Genomic DNA, 22709 nt, shown 5'->3' with positions numbered 1-22709 from the left:
TACATTTTGTATTGAAAGGTCACCATGTAAAGTTTGGAGGATAACCAGGGTCGATGTAAGACTTCTCTGCACCCTAGGCAAAACTTATCTACTCCCTCCCATCCAACTCCAGACTGACACCAGTACCCACTTTCCAGCCCATCAAGTGAACGTTTGTATTAGAAGATCCAGAGCTGCCACCTGTATTAAGTAGATAGACATCCTTAATTTTGTGATAAGCAGACTCCGTGGTGCCCCCAGATTTTGGCACTCTTGTCAGCTGCCTAAAGCTGCCTAATGGTAGAGCTAGCCCTTAGGACAGCCCTTGAATGTGGACATAGGTGACAAGAAAACTTCTGAATGGATAGAGAGAGAGAGACAGAGAGAGAGGGGTCACAGAATAAAGATGGATCTTTTTGACATGATCAATTACTACAGTGGTTCTCCCACCCTGGTCAGGATTTTTTGTAAGTAAATCAGTTAGGATGGTTGGATAAGCCATGCTTAGTAAAGCTTCCAGTCATCACTAGCCCTAATACTACAAATACTACTTCTACAGCAAAAAATGGGTTAAAAAAATTGATGTGGAATAATTTTTAATTTAGTAAATGACCAGAGGGCAATTAATATATTACTTTTCCCCAGAGAAATGTTATTATAATATACTGTGATTTTTGTTGTGGATACCGATCATCTCTAACCTGTCGATGGTGACTAGAGGTTTTCATGTTGAGGCGCTTCAGGCCAAGTGCAGCGATCGGAACAGTAGAAGAATTGGTTGTTGATCATTTTTAAATTACCCTGCTTACTGCAACAATTTGAGTGTCAAAATAAAAACTTTGCTATAGCTATATGTTAGTGCACTTTGGCAGTTTATTGTAATTGTTTGAATAGTACATTAGAATAGTTGCATTCAACTTTAATTTTATTCTATATAATTGAACAAACAACAATGATCTCAATGATATTAAAGGAGCAGTGGCGGGAAGAAAAAACTGTATGAGGAGAAAAGTGATTAGTTTTTACACTGCTTACTTCTGTAGATCTATGATGGAGCCCTTTGGCCACCTACATTCACATTCCTTGTTACCCTATAGATTGAATACACCTATAGTGTAATTGAAAAGACCAAATGGGCCATAATAAAAGGCTACCTACTGTACATCACATCTGTTGTAGATTGGACATACCGTTTGCCATCAAAAGGAGGTTATCTTCAACCTACAGTATGATAATAGTCATTTTGTATTTGAAACTGAAAAGTAAGATGGTTTACCAGTTATGGACAACAAGTGACTCCATGGAATCCTGCCATATTCCAAGCCTTACCCTGCACTCCCCAGCATCATTCTGCTTTATAAAGTGAGGGCCCCTGAAGTAGAGATGAGCAGGTTCGGTTTTACTCGGATCTCAAAGCGGGATGTTATTAGATATCCAAGACACGTGACAGCCAATAGCCAAGTGGAAAAATTGGAAATTGCAATAATTTTACAAGTAAATCTGAACCCGCTCATCTCTACCCTGAAGTATTTTTGTCTGCTGAGCCTAACACTACAGCTGTGGGTGTACACCCAAACCTTTCAGTCTACAACTGTACCAAACTACATTGATCAATTCTTAATTGAGTAACGGACATGCTCCTTCCACAAAGGTGTGTGGTCATGCCGCAGTAGGGTGTGCAGCAATGATATCACATCTCGGATCAGAGTTCTGAGGGCTTACAGTGTTTTAAGCTGTTGGATTCCTGCCCACAACACATATGGTTGGGGAAGCGTGACGAAAAGGGTGTAACCACAATTCACAGCAGTGTGGTTACACTGTGAACGACACTTCTAATATTCTTCCACCATCCTATTTGCCAGCAATGCACACCATGGTTGCTATGCAGTGCAGAAGTGACAGGCATTGTGATTGACACCTTAAGGGGGTGAGTGGGCAGGTATGCACCTGTGTTCTACAGAGGTCTAGATTTCACTCCACTTAATGATAGGAAATACCACTCTTGACAGGTTGATAGATGCAAACCTCTGTGCAGATGTGTGCTGTACATGTCCAGTCATTCGCCTAACTTACACACGCTGGAGGAATATCTGGTCACCCACAAGACCAGTAACTGCTGTCGCAGTATTAATGTTATTACATATTGGTGTTATCTTTTTGATTATGTATATAGCTTTGACTTATTGCTGAAGTTAAACATAATGTGCTGCAATTGATCTGTTGCAAACACAGATCTACACTGTGGCTTTATTTTTTCCTACTTTTTAATGTTTTCACTATTTTCCAATGCTGTCTAAATTAGAAGAATAAGGAGCAATTAGACTTCACATGTGATGTTGCTATGGGAAACCAATCAGAATCTACTTCTTATTTATTTAGCACCCTCTAGAACAGGGGTGGCCAAACCTGTCCTCAAGATCTACCAACGGTGCATGTTTTCCAGGCAACCTGTGGATCTATAGCAGGAATGAATGCAGCAGGTTTGAAAATGTGACAGTTAGTAATGACTACAGCTGTGCAGCAGCTAGGTGATGTGGGAAATGTGGACCGTTGGTAGATCTTGAGGACCGGTTTGGCCACCCCTGTTCTAGAAGATAGTAGACCTGATCTGATTGGTTGCCCATAGCAACATCACATGTGAAGTCTAATTCCCATATTAGTAAATTTCCCCCTAAATGTTTCTGATGGCAATATATTTTATTATTCAGTTACACTTAATCGGTCTTTTCTGGTGTTTGACTAGCTTTATTTTAGGGTTGGCTGTAAGACCCAATGACCACAGGAGCTGGAGCACAGATTTACAGCAACCAATCAAATTCTATTATCTTCTAGAAGGTGCTAAATAAATGAGAATATGGTCGTTTGTTATGGGCAACAGCCCATCTTCAACAGAACGCTTATCTTATTTACAGCAGGGGCTGTATTATATTGGATGTAACATTTATTAAACCTCCACTTTTCCATTATGACACAGACATGTGACTTTAGAACTACACATCTAACACAATGGGGCTGATGCAGACTTTAACCATTTAAGTCCATTGATGCAGACTTTAACCATTTAAGTCCATTTGATGGGTGTATTCGCACAGTACATGCTATGGGATAGATTGCATGCAAATGCGGACAATAGGGCCTTCTAACAATTATTTGTTTCTATACAGCCAGCAAATTATGTTGCACTTACAGCAATAGGTGGAAAAACACAGTAATAAAACATGACTAAGTACAGTAATAACAGATGAAGTAGGAGAATCCTGTTTGCAAGCGGACAATCCACAAGTAGGCCAAGTTGAGAGTGGGCAGGCTGATGGAAGGCTTTGCGGAGGCTTTGCGGAGTTGTGTATGAGTCATTTCACCAATTTTCAGATCATTACTGTGTAAAAGTGGTGTAAGTGTAATGATGAGGACAGTATCCAAATAGTGGTTTCTGGCTATAGACTGTATACAGCATATGGTAAGTTACCCACATTCAATTCTATGTGCACAATGCTGCAGCATTAACAGTTGAGTTACATACATCTCCAGACCCATAGTTTCCAGTCACATGATTCTAACACCATGGTAGAACCAACCTTTGGACAAAAGCTAATTTCGGCTAGTTGTCTGCGAAACTTTCATTACAAATAACAAAATATTTTAGCTATATGCTTAAGACCATTAAAAAATAAAAATAGCCTAGAAAATATTCCTAGTGCTCTTATAAAACTTTTGTCTAAAATAGTTCTCAATCTGTGTAAAATGTGTCATAATTTGCCCTACAGCAAAATAATTACAGGTGCAAAGTAAATAAATAAGTGGAACATTTAGCTCATTTGTTCTTGAATGCTATAGAATGCATTAAGTAGATTGTCTTCGAAGAAAAAAAGCTTTTGCAGAATCCATTAAACCAAAAAAAAAAAAATTAAGTTCATAGTTTACTATGATTCTAAGAAGCCAAAGTCATGTCAGGGATAACCAGTGCTCCATAACGTACAGTTTGTCCAGACCCCATAATGCAGTTTGTGATGGCTTCACTCTTATTCCAGTTACACAAGCTGCAGTTTTGAGGGTCACACAGATTGTAGGTTGTTATTCTTCCCATCCTCCTCCTCTTTGGTTTGGGAAACTGTCAGGTTTTCCTGGTTCTCGTTGAGATCTCGTCTGCTTCTGTTAGAAAACAATGTGTGTAAGCAGAAGAATTATAAAGCAGTGATTAGCTGTAGCACTGTGAATGTCTAAATGCACTGATTGGAAACAGATCAGCTCTCTGGCCAATGAAAACTGGGACTGTAGAACGGAAAAGAAGCTCAATAGAAGAGATTCAGGTCTCCACAATACAGATAATGAGCCTTATTCAAGACTGATCACAAATACAAACAGTTGCACATTTTTCCAATGTCCTGAAAAGTATGCAGGTCCTGTTCTGCACATGTCCAGGAGATGTCCTGACCTCGCATCACAGAATAGATAATACCTCTGTCCGACTGATGTGCAGAGGATTTTATGGGTGGGAACTGGTCGCCCCCATTTCCCAGAAGTGCAGTTTCCTTGGCCCCCCAAGCCGCAATGCGACAGGCAGCCTGAGTAAGGACAGACTTATGGCCAGATGCACTATGCTTCAAAAGTAATAAAATGGAGAGTGATCAGCTCCTGCCTGACGTTTTTCAAACACAATCTGTGACATGGCAGTAAGAGCTGATTGTCTATCACTCTCCATTTTATCACTTTTTGAAGCTTAGTGCATTTGGCCCTTAATCAAAATGCAGAGGAGCATCGCGACTGATGAACCTCATCCTGCATTTGCATTGTGTATGCAGTGGATCATATATGCTAAGCAAGTAGCCTATCATATGTGATCCTTAATGAAGCAGGCCCAAAGCTTATACACGGTCTGTACATTACAAGCAAATACCAGAGTTGCCACGTTTAGCAGAGCATGCATTGTACTGACATTTGACAAAGTTTCATTGATGGCATCGTTTTAAAGAGAGAGCACAGGATCTAAAGGCCTTGAAGGCATATCTAAAACTATAGGCTAATTAGTATCTTGTGCTGTCTTTCACCAGAATTACATGCCTCCACTATCAGGTAATGTCTGAGACCTCCTGGGATCAATATGTGTCAGGATAAGTGGACGGAGTAGTGTCCACTGTTAACCCCAGGCACTTGTTAATAAACTTTTCACACTTTAACTTGTATTTTCTCTGTTTAAAAACATATTACTTCCTAAACATTTTTATTTTTATTTATTTATTTACAGTTTCTTTTACAGCGCAGCAGATTCCGTTGCGCTTTACAAATGTTGAAACTGAAAGAACAAACTGGGTAAAACAGACAGACAGAGGTTGGAGGTCCCTGCTGCAAGCTTACAATCTATAGGTGGAATGCATGCAAACCAGGCCAATAGCAAAAAGTGCTGTCCTTTTGGCAGGTGCTGAACTTACCTGTCTGTACACACAGGGCCTGATTGTAGTTGACCATCCAATGATTTCGGGCCTGCACACTACCCAGCAAATGGATGTTTATGCAAAACATTCATTCGCAGTGTGGCGGGCATTCGTATGCCTGGCGGGCAGCGTTAGAAGGCTCCTTAAGCAGAGAACTAAAGCCCACAAACAAGAATATTTTACACTGCTGTCTCTTAAAGCAGCAGAATCATTTACAAGAAGAAGAATAAAAGAAATACAGGAAGTAGTCCAATATGTGATTGGCCCCTGTAGGTAGTAAGATGAACAGAGAGGTATTGTAACTTTAATATGTACATTAGTCAAATACAAATGAAGCATAAAATAATTATACATTTAGAGCCCCTTTAACATACTTGCCTACCTCACCCTCTCCATGCGGGAGAAAATGCTCTGTTTCTGGACTTCCCTGGTAATGTATGATTGCCATCACCTGTGGGGAGCTAGGTAAAGGTGTTTCACCACAGGTGATGGCAATCATACATTACCAGGGAAGTCCATGTACAGAGCATTTTCTCCCGCATGGAGAGGGCCAGGTAGGCAAGTATGCGCTTTAACATGGTTATACTTACTTCTCTCTATTGAAAAACAATGAAATTATACATTAGAGCCCCTTTAACATGGTTATACTTACTTCTCTCTATTGAAAACAATGAAATCTCTCTCCACGGTGTCCAAATGTTTTTGCAAGTTACCGCTCTTTAACAAAACAAGATGTAATAGGAATGAAACAGGAATAATAAAACAGTACATTGTATGAATTGCACACAAGGCATAAATGCAATAATTAAAACAGTATAAACATTTAGCAATTATATTGGATTTTGAAGGTTGGTTGAGGGTGGTTATTAACGATATCATCCTAGGATACAGCATGTAAAGGACTGCTCAATTATATATATCTATATACACAATATATATATATATATATATATATATATATATATATATATACACATACACACTATTCGGGTCTGATTCAATTGGGATGGAATAGCACGATAAGGCATTCAATTTGGACTATATGGTACAGATCTGTACTATAAAGTCTTGCCTCCAGAGTTTTTTTACTCATTTTAAATGCTGCATGGCCACGCATTGGGATCCATCAAATCAAAGCGTTTGCTTATTGATTTTGAAATTAAAGTCAAATAGATAAATAGAACACATCAAACTGTGTGTACGGGACATTACAGTGAGAGCACACAAAGTGGAGAGATAATGTACCACCAAATCAGCTCCTGCCATTTTAAAACACAGCCTGTGATCTGACATAAATGGTTGGCACTTTATCTCTCTCCAAGCTTTGCTACATCTCACCCTATGTGCTCCAGATATGAACTCCAGCTGGCAAAAGAAAAGGTCATAAGCAAGGGACAACCACAATACTGCCGCACAGGGAGTGAAAGAACATTTTGAGTAAATCCATTTGAACTAAATCATAGACCAGGGGTGGCCAAACCTGTCCTCAAGATCTACCAACAGTTCATGTTTTTCAGGCAACCTGTGGTTCTATAGTAGGAATAAATGCAACATGATTGACATTGTGACAGTTAGCAATGACTACAGCTGTGCACCAGCTAGGTGATTTGGAAAACGTGGACCGTTGGTAGATCTCGAGGACCGGTTTGACCAGCCCTGTCATTGACTATCATTAGTTCGAACAAACTGCTTAGTCCAAATTTCTAGTACATGTAGCCAAAATCTCAGTAAAAATTGGCCATTTACCAATATCTCACCATGTGTATGGGGGCTTAACTCTATTTGCTAAGGACACATTAATCTTCAACAGCCAAATTCCTCTATAATGCTAAGGACAAGCTTGACTTACATCCTTACATACTACAAAAACTGGATGAAAACGCACGTAATACAGTATTAGATGTCTGATTGACTTCTTCCGCTACAGTATATCAAAATAGGCCGTGGCATTACTCAACGGAAAAACGTTAGAACGTAAAGATTTTATAAGCAAAATAAAGTCAGATACAATTAATATTAAAATTGGAAAGTGCAATTGATTAATACTTTCTGAACACTTGCAAAGTAATTTCATGTTTTGCTTATTGAACAGGACTAAAAACCACTTAAGATAAGTGCCTTCCATATCTATCATCAAGATTTTTAAATGTTCCCAATGTTGTTTTACTTCTGCCATCCATCAAGGTCTACATTCTGGAACCTAGCACCCTTTCACTTGCCAAAATACTGTATATTTCTTTAAAGACCATGCTAAAAACGTTTACACAATTTTTGTCTATATTTATTTGCCCGGTTGCTCTATAATGATTTTTAGTACAATTAGTATTGTCTGCATTACTGTGGAGCATTTTTGTTTTCTGGGCAATAGCTCTCCGCTCAGTGACAATGCAAACATACTGGTGCTGACACATTATTAATGAAAACATAATTTCTAAAAGCCTGGCTCTGATCAAAACCTCCTATTTTAAAAATCATTCTAATCATGAATGTGGATATCACCCATGCAAGTCTACATTTGTATACATAAAAAGCACTTACCCCCCTTGGTTGTAGAAGGATAGGAACCGGCACACGGGTGGATGGTGAAGAAAAGTTGATTTATTGTACAAACATGATTGCACACAATGACAGCTGTACACCTGACAGCTGTTTCAACCTCTGATCAAAACCGTTTATTTCGGTTGAAACAGCTGTCAGATGTACAGCTGTCGTTGTGTGCAATCATGTTTGTACAATAAATCAACTTTTCTTCACCATCCACCCGTGTGCCGGTTCCTATCCTTCTACAACCAAGGGGGGTAAGTGCTTTTCATGTTCTAAAACTTGATGTTGCTGGCACCGGGATTTTTTTCTATTTAGAGTGCCATCCTGCAAACCAAATGTCAATATCTTCCATTTGTATACATAGGAATAATGTACATCTCATGCAGATGTTTTTTATTATAATACATGATTGATTTCCGTGATCAAGGAACAAAAAAAATAATTGGTTTTGCATACATTGGGAAATGATAAAGGTCATATGAATATTTAATGCCTATGGCTGGGGCGGAATAACCCTTTGAGTGCCAACGTTGCTGAGAGAGATGTGCAAAATATCTGCTGAAAATGCCAGCAATGTTTTCGAAAACGTCAAATCAATTGACTTCAGATAATTTGTCGGCAATTACTAAAGCGATTCATATACCTCGACTTCAACCCTGGCATTTTACGCACATCTCTCATAGCAACATTGGCACTCAAAGGGTTAAGAGAGGAGTGGGTCCATGTCTAGGCTTAGTGTGAACCCCTTCCTGTCCTGTCGGGCATTGTGCTGCTTCTGGCTACTATGGTGGTTTTCTCGGTGATTTGTGTAGTAGAGATGCCCCTGTTAACAAGGCGTGGGCACAATGTTACGGGGTGCCTTTACATGTGCCAATCACCGAGAAGATGCCACAGGACTGGATGGATACGTTTAATTACATGGGTAGCAGACTGTGTTTATAACATCCCCCAAATATCATGCTCTCTCTTCATTTTATTGTCCTCGAACTGAACATATCCCAAATGCAGGTGATTATCAGAGATATTTTATGTGTTAGGCACATTGGGGGTTATTTTTGGTTCACTCTTTCTGACAAATTCCTTCTTAGATGGACAAAAACATGTGCACTGCAGGTGGGGCAGATCTAACATGTGCAGATATAATAAGATTTGGGTGGGGTTTTACTTCAAAGTTAGATCTATTTTGCAGTGTAAAAATAAAGCAGTCAGTATTTTCCCTGCACAAAAACAAAATAAATCACCCAATTCTAATTCTCTCTGCACATGTTACATCTGCCCCACCTGCAGTGCACATTGTTTTGTCCATCTCAGGAATTTGTCAGTGAACCAAAATAACCTCCATTATCACAGGATGCTACAAGTCCCCATAACTCTCAATGGGCAGTGTAATTTAGAGCAATTATTCAAGCACAGAAAAGCTTTGTTTCCAGAGCTTGGTCCTGTATGCCAGCGTCATCTGGAGATGGTGGTAGCGATTGTAACCTATCGGGTATATTTACAATTTTTTGTGTAAATTTGCCCATATGCGATTCAAAGGTAGTGCAAATAATAATATATAGGGCTCAAAGTGCTAGAGCTTATTTGTAAAGTCCAGAAAACCTGCAAAAATGGTGAGTACCCTCACTTCCAAAATGAAGAACTAAAGTATGTTGTAGCAGGGGCGGATCCAGGATAAAATGACAGGGGGGGCACCATGATAAAAGAGGGTTTAGGTGAGTGAGGGCCAGTGTTAGTGGTGCCAGTGTACATGCTAAGAGAGCGGCAGAGAGAGGGTGGCAATGGGATTAAAAATAGGCCCACCATGGCAACAAAAGTGAAGGATGTAGTTGTGCGCGCGCCGAAGGCGCGCTCTGGAAAAGGGGGTGTGGCCACTCAACAGGGGGCATGTCCTTGAGTAGAGTGTACAACACCATATACAACTTCTACACATTATGCTACAAAATACTAGACCCCATTATACTTGCCCCTTACACATGATGCCAAATGGAATGAGCCAAAATTCAAACAATGCCACATGGATTGTGTCAAAATTCACACAATGCCACACAGATTGAGCCAAAATTTACATAATAACACACAGATTGAGCCAAAATTCACAAAATGCCAAATGGATTGAGCCAAAATTCACATAATGCCAAATGGATTGAGCCAAAATTCACAAAATGCCAAATGGATTGAGCCAAAATTCACATAATGCCAAATGGATTGAGCCAAAATTCACATAATGCCACATGGATTGTGTCAAAATTCACATAATGCCACACGGATTGAGCCAAATTCATAAGATGCCATATGGATTGAGCCAAAATTCACATAATGCCACATGGATTGAGCCAAAATTCACATAATGCCACACGTATTGAGCCAAAATTCACATAATGCCACACGGATTGAGACAAAATTCACATAATGCCACACGGATTGAGCCAGAATTCACATAATGCCACACAGATTAAGACAAAATTCACAATACGCTTCATAAACAGGGACATTGTCCACCAAAGGCACGCATTAAACATTGACACCATAATGTCCATTGCACGTTAAGTTACACGGCATGATGTCCATTATGTATTATGCCAAACACCATAATGCCTATTAAAAATTATGCTACATACAGTAAGTGCTGCTTATCTACATGCTCATTGCCAAGGGTTCCATGCTCATTGCCAGAGGTTCCATGCTCGTTGCCATGTGGGATTACATGCTCATTGCCAATGGGGAATACATGCTCGTGGTAAATGGGGGACAGCCGCCGCCAGGCAGAAGTGATAGCCACTGACAGTGGCAGAGCCTGGCTGAATTTCGAGCACTGCAGGTCCCAGCTATTTGAAATAATACCAATTTCACACCAGAAAATGCATTCCCAGGTTGGCCACTTTTACACCAGCCTAGTCCCTGCATTTGCTGGTGTGAGGGGGAGAGAAAACCACCCCTCCCCCCCTTTAACCAGTTATCTCATTTATATATCTTCGGAACTAACTGACCCATTTACATGAGACAAGTATCATATTGAAGAACTTTTGAGTGGGCTTTGAATGATTTTGGTCCAGTGAGTTTGGTTCCAGAGTAATCTGCCCTCAAAGAACAGCCATGAAATTACATTTACAAAAAAAAAATCGATTTACACACTATATCTCTTGAACCGATTGACCTATATGGGCCGTCCTGGTATCATATTGAAGGCCCAGCGATTTGGAATTGAATGACATCAACCACAAGCTCCTGTGTTGCCAGGGAGGGAACTGGCAGCCGTCGGAACCGGGTGGGGGTCGGAATTGACGGGTCCCATATTATCCTATGGGGAAAAAATGTTACAGCTTTGCCAGGCGATATCTCCGGTTCCCGGGGGGCTAGAGACATGGGGCTGGGCTCGTTGGAAAGCTCTGGTCCTCATCTACAAAATGAATGACAGGGGGGGCACGTGCCCAGGTGCCCCCCCCCCCCCCTGAATCCGCCACTGTGTTGTAGGTATGCTCTCTGCTGTGTACAGGCTTTGCAGCTTTGGATAAATGCTAATTGTTTTTTTACAGTTTAACTAACACATTCAAATAAATTGCAGAACACTGCAACATTCTGTGTACATTTTACTTGTAATGCCAGTAAATATCAGTACCAGCTAGCCAAGAGTTAATGGGGTAGAAAATGTAAAACTCACAGGGATACCTACAAGCCAGATTTCTCAGAAGAAGCTATGTATACAGTACAGTATATAGATATTGTATCATATTTTGGATTCAAATGAGAACATCAGCATTGTACTGTCATTTAGCATCCACATATCCAGAACACATTTTATGTGCTGATTTCAGGATGTATTCACTTGGTTAGTTTTACTCTAATTTCTTACCAGTGCAGAACAACTTTTCCCATTGTCCTTCACTCTCTTGGCTAATCTCTTCTTCTTTTTGTGTAAAGGTTTAGATTCTAGTATCATTTCTTCTAGTTCAAAAGTTGGGTCACAGTTAAGCCGCCCTTTCTGTTAGAGTGAAAGCAAATGGTTTATAACAAAAGAGATTAACATACATATATGTGATAAAAAGTTGGATTCTAATAAATTGGTAACGTATATGTAAAGTAATTGTATTGCATCCCCCTTCCTTTCTAGGAAAAGAGTTTTTTAAATCATGTTTTTTTTATTGAAACATCACATGAATAACAAAATATACAGTACAATTCTACAGTAGCAGAGAACAATTTTCCATAACAACACAGAAACAATAACATGTCAATTATAGATGTAACAATGTGTTATTTCAGAAGACATTTATTGACCACGATCAGTAAGATGACAGGTGGTACACAACTCTCTTTATAAGTATTTTATTGTGATGCCAATAAAGGTAAATCCTATAAAAGGGTAAATTGCTTTGAAGACACAACAGAAAAAAGCTTAAAGGGATATTGGAGGAAATTTGCTCTATGATACAGATTTGATCATGGCTTATATTTACACATGAATAAAGTGTTCTGTGATCTGGGACACAGGAAGATTCATGATGTTATTGGACACATAGTTCTATTTTATGTAAATTGGTTTGCATCACTCTCAATAATGGCTTAATGAAAACAAAGGTTTTGTTTTTTTATTGTAATTTCAATAGAAGAAAGAAATTTTAAATACCTGTATGGATAAACATTTTATATTCTATTCCTATAAAAACACAGCTACGTTCTAGACCAGTGGTCGCCAACCCGTCATTCGCGAGCTACTGGTAGCCCGCGGTAGTGATCCGGGTGGCTCGACCACTCTGCAGCAGCCCGTTCCTCCACAGAAAGGTGCAGGGGCGACAGGGGATTGAGAGGTCCAGGTTCAAGGGGGACAGAGAGGTGCAGAGGGGACAAAAAGGTGCAGGAGGTACAGAGAGGTGAAGGAGTAATGGGGGGACAGAGACATGCAAGGGTGACCGGGGAATGGAGAGGTGATGGAGGGGTGCAAAGGGGATGGAGAAAGTGAGACAACATTCACGCAGTGTTTCTCAGAGTGCTGGTCATGCCCCGGATAGCGGAAAAAATGGGGACATGGCCTCGCAGGAGTACCATGATAGTAGGTCATGCCCCCTAATTTTGGCATGTGCAAATGTCCCTTCTCCATACGCAGATGTCTCCTCTGCCTCTAGTGTTGGGAGGTATGTATGTGGCATATTGGACATTGCAGTGTCTGGGGCATTGCGATATGTGGCATAATGTGTTAGGGGCATTACAGTGTGTGGCATAATGTGTAAAGGGCATTTTTCGGTTATTATGCATATTTCTTTTTTTTTTCATTTTAGTAGCTCATCAGGCAGTTTATTTTGTCTCGAGTAGCTCTCGCCGCAAAAAAAGGTTGGAGACCACTGTTCTAGACCATTTGTACAATACTAGTTACCATTGATGGAACTACCAAATTTTAAGGATGTGGTTTCTATGGGGCATGAGAGTGGAGTTGGCATACTGATTTATCAACACTCACTGTGTTCCTCTGTGGATAACATAAGAGGATGGTGGACCAATGTGACAGCAGATATGGGGCTTCTAAGATGATGAACCTCAAGTTTTGCTACGTTGCCCACTGACACTAATTATTTATTGTTTCCATGTCAATTTGTTACGTTACCATGCTCATCTAACGTTATTATTTTCTTACCGTCGGTGTAAATTCTGGTATCAGTTTTTTCTGCAGGACATAATCCCAATTAACTTCTGATAAATCTGGGAAATTCTGAATATCTTCCAGGCATGAAAACCGCTCCTCTGGATTTCTATCCAACAACTATGGAATAAAATGAAAAAACTAAATAAAACTGAGAGTGTGTAAACAAGCGTCAATATTTTGTAGAAGATACAGGAAGAACACAATTAGTAAGACAGATTTTCACATTTAAGTCTCTCATCTGTAGGATTGTACTATGTACACATGACCATTACAACCACAACAAATTCTACTGTTGTCAATGGGCTTAATGACCACAAAACAAAAATCTTTATGTGGTGCTTTTGTGGGTGTCCTGTGCCCGCTGAGCGCTGATCAGTGACGGACGTTACTGACCAACATCTGTGCTCAATTTTTGGCGCAGGAGCTTTTAACTTACACGTGTTAAAGCACTAAATACACACTACATACCCCCCGTGTTGAAATAAAGTTTGTACCCCCCCCCTACACTATACACTACACTTAAAAATAATAAAAATGTCCCAATCATCGCAAAGACTGTTTTCAGCGGAGGAGGCATATGCCCTTCTTGCCTCTGACACTGACACAGCCAGTGAAGTAAGCGATGAATTGGCATTTGTCTTAAGCTCCTCTTCCTCCTCTAGTGATGAGGGACCCCCTCAAAGACGCCCCCGTAGAGCAGCTGAGACCCCCCCCCCAATGATTGATCTCGTATGGACCCCACCACCAGACAATTTTGAGCCCCAGGTTCCTGAGTTTTTGGCCAACCCAGGAATCCAATTTGATAGTACAGGCCTCAAAGAAATTGACTTTTTCAAAGTCTTTTTCTCTGATGATTTTATAAATTTAATGGTGGACTAAAGTAATTCGGTACTTATGTATTATCTGGGCTCCCATGTTAAATGCACCCCATTTTTTCATACCCCTACTATCCAACTACGCATGGAGTTGATTTTATATAGTGTGGCGAGCGTAGCGAGCCACCGTGCCCGAAGCGTGGTGAGCGCAGTGAGCCCCGCGAGGGGACGCGGTCTCATAAGAAAAACGGGAGCCCAGATATTACATAAGTACCAGTAATTTATATGCCCAGCAGTTTATTGCCCAAAACCCCACGTCATCATTTGCTAGGTGGACCCCTGTAGATGCAGTAGAGATGATGACGTTTTGGGGTCTGGTGTTACATATGGGCATAGTTAAAAAGCCAGAAATTAGGCAATATTGGAGTACAGATGTTCTGTACAGCACCCCACTTCATCGTATGGCCATGACCCGGACTCGTTTTGAGACGATCCTTAAATTTTTGCATTACAACGATAATGCACAGTGCCCACCCAGAGATGATCCCACCTTTGACCGGCTATTCAAAGTCAGGCTGGTCATTGATCATTTCAGCGCCAAATTTGCTGAGATGAACATCCCCAAAAAATTTATTTGTGTAGACGAGTCACTTATACATTTTAAAGGAAGGGTTAAATTCCGCCAGTACCTTCCCAATAAGAGGGCAAGGTATGGCATAAAAATTTATAAGCTGTGCGAAAGTACCTCAGGGTACACCCACAGGTTTAGGGTATATGAAGGGAAGGACACAAGAATTGAACCGCCAGAATGCCCCCCCTCCCTCGTAGGTGTTAGTGGAAAGATTGTCTGGGATTTAGTGCACCCCTTCCTGGATAAGGGTTATCACCTCTATGTGGATAACTTTTACACCAGCATCCCCCTGTTTAAGGCCTTTGGTTCAAGAGGTACAGCAGCTTGCGGTACTGTGCGCAAGAACCAAAGAGGCCTCCCAAAAACGCACATTGCCCAATTACTGAGAAAGGGTGAAAGCAGGGCAATATGCACCGAAAATATGTTGTTGGTCAAATATAAGGACAAGAGGGATGTCCTTATACTGACAACAATTCACGGAGACAGTACCACCTCCGTCCCTGTACGAGGTACCAGTACCCACACCTCAAAACCTATTTGTATCCTAGATTACAATAAGTACATGGGCGGAGTGGATCTTTCAGATCAGGTACTGAAGCCGTACAGTGCCCTGCGGAAAACAAAAATCTGGTATAAGAAGCTGGCCGTGTATATCATCCAGATGGCACTGTATAACGCTTACGTACTATTCCGTTCTACCAGCCAGACGGGGACATTTATGCACTTTCAAGAGGAAGTCATAAAGGGCCTAATATTTGGGAACCAGCAGGCAGAGGGCCCCAGTACTGGCCCCAGTACTTCTAGTACTGGCCCCCGTATTGTATCAGGGCAGCATTTTCCTAACGAAATCCCCTCCACTGCAAGAAAGGGCAGGACACAAAAAAGGTGCAAAGTTTGCTATAAAAAGGGAATACGAAAGCAAACTATTTTCCACTGTGAAACTTGCCCCGACAAACCCGGCCTATGTATGAAGGAGTGCTTTAAAATATACCACACATCTATGGATTATTAGGTTCATCATTTCACCGTGCTTCGGGGGTCTTGCTAATGCGACATAGCACCCACCATTCATTCCACCAGAATCTGTGATGCAAAATCCAAATATCACTCCTTCCCTTCTGAGTCCTGCCATGCACCCAAATGGTATTTTTTGGTCACATATAAGGCATTGCCGTACTCGGGAGAAATTGCGGCACAGATTTTGGGGTGCTTTGTCTCCTTCATTCCTTGTGAAAATGAAAAATTTTGAGCCAGAACTGCATTTTTGTGTAAAAAAATTTAATTTTTCATTTTCACAGCCCAGTTGTACCAAAATTGGTGAAACCCCTGGGGGTTTGAAATGTACACTATACCCCTAGATGAATTCCCTGAGGGGTGTAGTTTGCAAAATGGGGTCACTTGTGGGGGGGTTCCACTGTATTGGTGCTTCGGGGGTCTTGCTAATGCGACATAGCACCCACCATTCATTCCACCAGAATCTGTGCTGCAAAATCCAATTATCACTCCTTCCCTTCTGAGTCCTGCCATTTTTGGTCACATATGAGGCATTGCCGTACTCGGGAGAAATTGCGTCACAGATTTTGGGGTGCTTTGTCTCCTTCATTCCTTGTGAAAATGAAAAATTTTGAGCCAGAACTGCATTTTTGTGTAAAAAAATGTAATTTTTCATTTTCACAGCCCAGTTGTACCAAAATTGGTGAAACCCCTGGGGGTTTGAAATGTACACTATACCCCTAGATGAATTCCCTGAGGGGTGTAGTTTGCAAAATGGGGTCATTTGTGGGGGGGTTCCACTGTATCGGTGCTTCGGGGGTCTTGCTAATGCGACATAGCACCCACCATTCATTCCACCAGAATGTGTGCTGCAAAATCCAAATATCACTCCTTCCCTTCTGAGTCCTGCCATGCACCCAAATGGTATTTTTTGGTCACATATGAGGCATTGCCGTACTTGGGAGAAATTGCGGCACAGATTCTAGGGTGCTTTGTCTCCTTCATTCCTTGTGAAAATGAAAAATTTTGAGCCAGAACTGCATTTTTGTGTAAAAAAATTTAATTTTTCATTTTCACAGCCCAGTTGTACCAAAATTGGTGAAACCCCTGGGGGTTTGAAATGTACACTATACCCCTAGATGAATTCCCTGAGGGGTGTAGTTTGCAAAATGGGGTCACTTGTGGGGGGGTTCCACTGTATTGGTGCTTCGGGGGTCTTGCTAATGCGACATAGCACCCACCATTCATTCCACCAGAATGTGTGCTGCAAAATCCAAATATCACTCCTTCCCTTCTGAGTCCTGCCATGCACCCAAATGGTATTTTTTGGTCACATATGAGGCATTGCCGTACTCTGGAGAAATTGCGGCACAGATTTTGGGGTGCTTTGTCTCCTTCATTCCTTGTGAAAATGAAAAATTTTGAGCAAGAACTGAATTTTTGTGTAAAAAAATGTAATTTTTCATTTTCACAGCCCAGTTGTACCAAAATTGGTGAAACCCCTGGGGGTTTGAAATGTACACTTTACCCCTAGATGAATTCCCTGAGGGGTGTAGTTTGCAAAATGGGGTCACTTGTGGGGGGGTTCCACTGTATTGGTGCTTCGGGGGTCTTGCTAATGCGACATAGCACCCACCATTCATTCCACCAGATTGTGTGCTGCAAAATCCAAATATCACTCCTTCCCTTCTGAGTCCTGCCATGCACCCAAATGGTATTTTTTGGTCACATATAAGGCATTGCCGTACTCGTGAGAAATTGCGGCACAGATTTTGGGGTGCTTTGTCTCCTTCATTCCTTGTAAAAATGAAAAATTTTGAGCCAGAACTGCATTTTTGTGTAAAAAAAATGTAATTTTTCATTTTCACAGCCCAGTTGTACCAAAATTGGTGAAACCCCTGGGGGGTTGAAATGTACACTATACCCCTAGATGAATTCTCTGAGGGGTGTAGTTTGCAAAATGGGGTCACTTGTGGGGGGTTCCTAACTTTTAGCATCTTATGGTGCCGAGAAACCTACATGGTGCCTAAAAAATAATTTCATAAAAAGGAGGCTCCAAAATCAAGTAGGTGCTCCTTCTATTATGAAGCCTGTTTGGTCAACGTGCACACTAGGGCCACATATAGGATATTTATGAAAACAAAAGAATTGGGGGAATCAATTTTTAGTCACATTTCTCTAGTAAAATCTACTGTGTTCCTTAGAAAAATGTATTAAAATTGAAAATCTGCAAAAAAAATGAAATTTTGAAATTTCACCTACACTTTGTTTTAATTCCTGTGAAACACCTAAAGGGTTAACAAACTTCCAAAATGCTGTTTTGAATACTGTGAGGGGTGCAGTTTTTGAAATGGCGTCATTTATGGGGGTGTCTCACATACAAGTCACTCAAAGTCACATCAGAACTGAACTGGTCCCTAAAAAAATCAGTGTTTGAAATTTTCTTGAAAATTTTAGAATTTGCTATTCATATTTTAAGCCTCCTAGTGTCCAAAAAAATTAAAAGGAGGTTGAAATAATGATGGAAACATAAAGTAGACATATTGTCTATGTTAGTTATTAACTATTTTGAGTGGTATGATTATTTGTCTCACAAGCAGAAAATTTAACATTTTGAAAATTGCTAAATTTTCAATTTTTTTACGACATTTTGGTATTTTTCACAAAAAAACACAGACTGTATCGACCAAAATTTACCACTAACTTGAAGTACAATGTGTCACGAGAAAACAATCTCAAAATCACTGGGATAAGTAAAAGCAAAAAAAAAGTTATCCCCACTTAAGTGAAAAAAAGGGCTCTGTCAGGAAGGCAAAAACAGGCTGCGGCGGTAAGGGGTTAAAAACATCCAAGATACGACCCTATCCAAGATATGACACTACTAAAACACTAATCCATGTATTCATTATCTCTCGCATTGATTATTGCAATAGTCTCCTCGTTGATCTTCCCAAGAACAGTCTCACCACTGCAAACTATTTTGAATGTTGCTTCTAGGCTAATATTCCTAGCAAGACGATCATCATCTGTTGATCCGATCTGCCAGTCCCTCCATTGGTTGCCCATATTCTACTGAATTAAATATGAAATACTTTTACTCACATATAAAGCTATTATCCAAAACACACCAACCTATATCGCTTCACTTTTCTCACAATATATCTCCCAACTCTCTCGCTCTCCGCTCTGCAAGTTCTCAGTCTCTCTTGTGCACAGATTACTAGCTCCCATTCACTGTTGCAGGACTTTCGTAGGGCTGTACCCACCCTATGGAATGCCCTCCCATGCACAATAAGACTCTCCTCAAGCTTCCAAACTTTCAAGCATTCCCTGAAAATTCACCTCTTCAAGCAAGCCTATCAAATTTAGGTACCACCCACATAACCCTCAGAGGCACACATGTATTATATAGCTTTCATTCTGGACTTGCAACTTGGTGGGACTACTATGCTACAGTATTACTGGTGCCTGTCCTCATTTTCCCCTCCTATTTCCCTATAGATCGTAAGCTTGCAGCAGGGCCCTTCTTCCTTCAAGTATGTATTTTTTATCCAGTTTGTTCTTTCAGTGTTGTCAACATTTGTAAAGTGCAACGGAATCTGCTGTGCTATATAAGAACCTGTAAATAAATAAATATGGGACTGGAATAATCAATAAGGGGGAGCATAGGATCACATGTACACGTGTCCTAAGTACATCCTTGTTACTGAATAAGTCATCTCCAAGCTCCTTATGAAATACAAGAGGGGAAATCACAAGGAGCTTGGAGATGACTTATTCAGTAACAAGGATGTACTTAGGACATGTGGGCCTGCACAAGAATTAAAGAGACAAAATTCCATACGGAATTGAAAAGAGGTTTCTTCACCGTGAGAGCGGTTAAGTACTGGAACTAACGAAAAATGTGGTAACAGCAAACACAGTAAATGAGTTTAATATAAAACTGGATGCATTTATGGACACAAAGGGAATGATATAGTTATTTGCTAGTCAAATAGACAATTAGATAGGTTGAACTCGATGGACTAACGTCTTTTTTCAACCTAAATTACTATGTTACTATGTACTAAATTGCCCCAAATACCCCATGAAAGGACCGGAATACAGAAGTTGTAGTATTATTTATTTATTTAATAACAGTTTCTTATATAGCGCACATATATTCCACATCGCTTTACAGAGAATATTTGAACATTCAAATCAGTCAGGCAGTACGGATGGTGTAATGGTTAGCATTACTGCCTCACAGCACTGAGGTTAGATTCCCACCATGGCTCTAACTGTGCAGAGTTTGTAAATTCTCCCCGTGCTTGCGTGGGTTTACTCCAGGTACTCCGGTTTCCTCCCACAAAAATATACTAGTAGGTTAATTGGCTCCCAACAAAAAAATGAACCCTAGAATGTCTGTGTCTGCGTATATATGTGGTAGGGAATATAGATTGTAAGCTCTACTGGGGCAGGGACTGATGTGAATGTTCAAATATTCTCTGTAAAGTGGAATATGTATGCTCTTTATAAGAAACTGTTAATAAATAAATAAATAAATAAATAATCAGTCCCTGCCCCAGTGGAGCTTACAATCTATACTCCCTACCACACGTACATGCACACACAGACATTCTAGGCAGGGCCGGTGCTAGGGTGTTTGGCGCCTACCTGCAAACACTACATTTGCGCCCTCCCATATCTTTTAAAAGAGCGCACATTAGAGGCATGCGCCACAAAAAAAGGAATTATGCTCTTACAAGGAATGTGTTCTCAAATAACACCACACAGTAGCACAATCTTATTCACAGTACACCGCATGTAGTGCCACTGATTCAAATGATACCACACATCAGTTTCCCTTATTCCCATTACGAAACACAGTAGAGTCCATTATTTATGTTACGTCAGGCATTTGTACCCTTTTTACACATCACGTCACACAGTAGGGCCCCTTATATAAAATGCTAATAGAAGTAGTGCCTTTTACACATAATGCTGACAGTAATGCCACTTATTCATAATTTTCAGAGTAATGCAGGTTACACCTAATGCCCACAGTATTGCCGTCTACACATAGGGCCTTATTCTAGTTCACTCTTTCTGACAAAATCCTTCTCAAATGGACAAAACCATGTTCACTGCAGGTGGGGCAGATATAACGGGGGAAATTTACTAAAGGAAATTTGTAAAAAATAGGTGTATTTGTATCCAGAAATACACTTATTTTTGACATTTACTATCCCGAAAATACGGCAATTCGTATTTGTATTGATAGCACATCAATACGAATACGAATTGCCGTATTTTCGGGATAGTAAATGTCAAAAATAAGTGTATTTCTGGATACAAATACACCTGTTTTTTTTTACAAATTTCCTTTAGTAAATTTCCCCCAACATGTGCAGATATAATTAGTTTTGGGTGGGGTTTTTCTTCAAAGTGAGATCTATATTGCAGTGTAGAAATAAAGCAGTCAATATTTTCCCTCCACAGAAACAAAATAACTCACCCAAATCTAATTCTCTATGCACAATTTACATCTGCCTATCCTGCAGTGAACATGGTTTTGTCCATTTGAGAAGGAATTCTGACTCCCGCAGTGTGTCCCCAGCCTCTGAGTCATCCTGCTTCATTAAAAACTGGCGGTTGGCACTTCCCCCTGCAGGCATATGTGCATAGCGAGAGCATCATTATATTACGTATGCTGCTTAACAGGGGCAGGGGATCCAAAGGACATCCGGCACTGTGACCCAACAAGGTCCACCGGACAGGAGACGCGCAGCGTCACTCAGCAGGACTGGGTGGGGAGCTTCCATCCCGCTGCTGTGGGGAGCTTCTGTCTAGCTGCTGTGGTGGGCTAAGCCTACTGCTGGTGCCGCTGCCTGTCATATACAGTACTTTGACAGGCACAGGCTGCAGCAGCCAGCAGCCTGGAGCTACACTGCAGTATTGAACGAGGGGAGGAAGCGATGTGCTGAGCAGGTAGCGCCGGCCCTGATTCTAGGGTTAATTTGTTGGGAGCCAATTAGCCTACCAGTATATTTTTGGATTGTAGGAGGAAACCGAAGCACCCGGAGGAAACCCACACAAGTACGGGGAGAGTTTACAAACTCTGCACAGTTAAGGCCATGGTGGGAATCGCACCCATGACCTCAGTGCTGTGAGACAGTAATGCTAACCATGACACCGTCTGTACTGCCTGTATTGCAAATAGGTTTATAAATTTGTGATTTTTAAAATCAATTATTGTCACAACACAGAAGTGCAGAGGATTACACATTTTCAGATACTGGGCGAGATTTATTGTGTTGACCGTTTTTCAGAAAATGCGATTTTAACTCAAATCGCCGTGTATCGCCATTTTTTAAAATCGCATTTTTTTCCAGAAATCGCGTATTGAATGGCTGCCGCAAAGCCGCCTGAAAAGTGCGATAGATGGCGATAAGGTGCGAATTGAGTCGATGTAATACGCCATAAAAGTGCGATTTCCGGGTTAGGTCATGTGCGTATTAGCGGCCAACCGGAATGCGATTTACACCAATACACCTGATCAGCCCATACAACATGCTAACCTATTGGCCCACCTTAGTCCCTTGCAATACGCATCACACCCCCTATATAAAGGGGCGCAGACGCCATTTTACCCTTTGAAAGGGAGTAAGGCGTTTGAGATGGAGAGGAGAGGAGCAGTGATA

At 40.8% G+C, this 22709-nt stretch overlaps 1 protein-coding gene across 1 annotated transcript in view; it reads right to left on the bottom strand.

Annotated features, from left to right (window-relative positions):
• Positions 1-565: 565 nt before the first annotated feature.
• Positions 566-22709, bottom strand: part of LOC146074088 (serine/threonine-protein kinase 32A-like) — a 496785-nt gene continuing 474641 nt past the window's right edge. The window contains exons 10-13 of the mRNA XM_083181822.1: positions 13579-13704; positions 11803-11931; positions 6061-6125; positions 566-4128 (exon numbers count right to left, since the gene is read on the bottom strand). Coding sequence (XP_083037948.1) covers positions 4032-4128; positions 6061-6125; positions 11803-11931; positions 13579-13704 — 417 coding nt within the window. The 3' untranslated portion in view covers positions 566-4031. The remainder of the gene's footprint in view (positions 4129-6060; positions 6126-11802; positions 11932-13578; positions 13705-22709) is intronic.

Source organism: Crinia signifera, chromosome 4, assembly GCF_055691185.1.
Source record: "Crinia signifera chromosome 4, ASM5569118v1, whole genome shotgun sequence".
NCBI lineage: Eukaryota > Metazoa > Chordata > Amphibia > Anura > Myobatrachidae > Crinia > Crinia signifera.
Note: the sequence above shows the minus strand (reverse complement) of the source record. Positions and strands in the feature narration are given on the sequence as shown.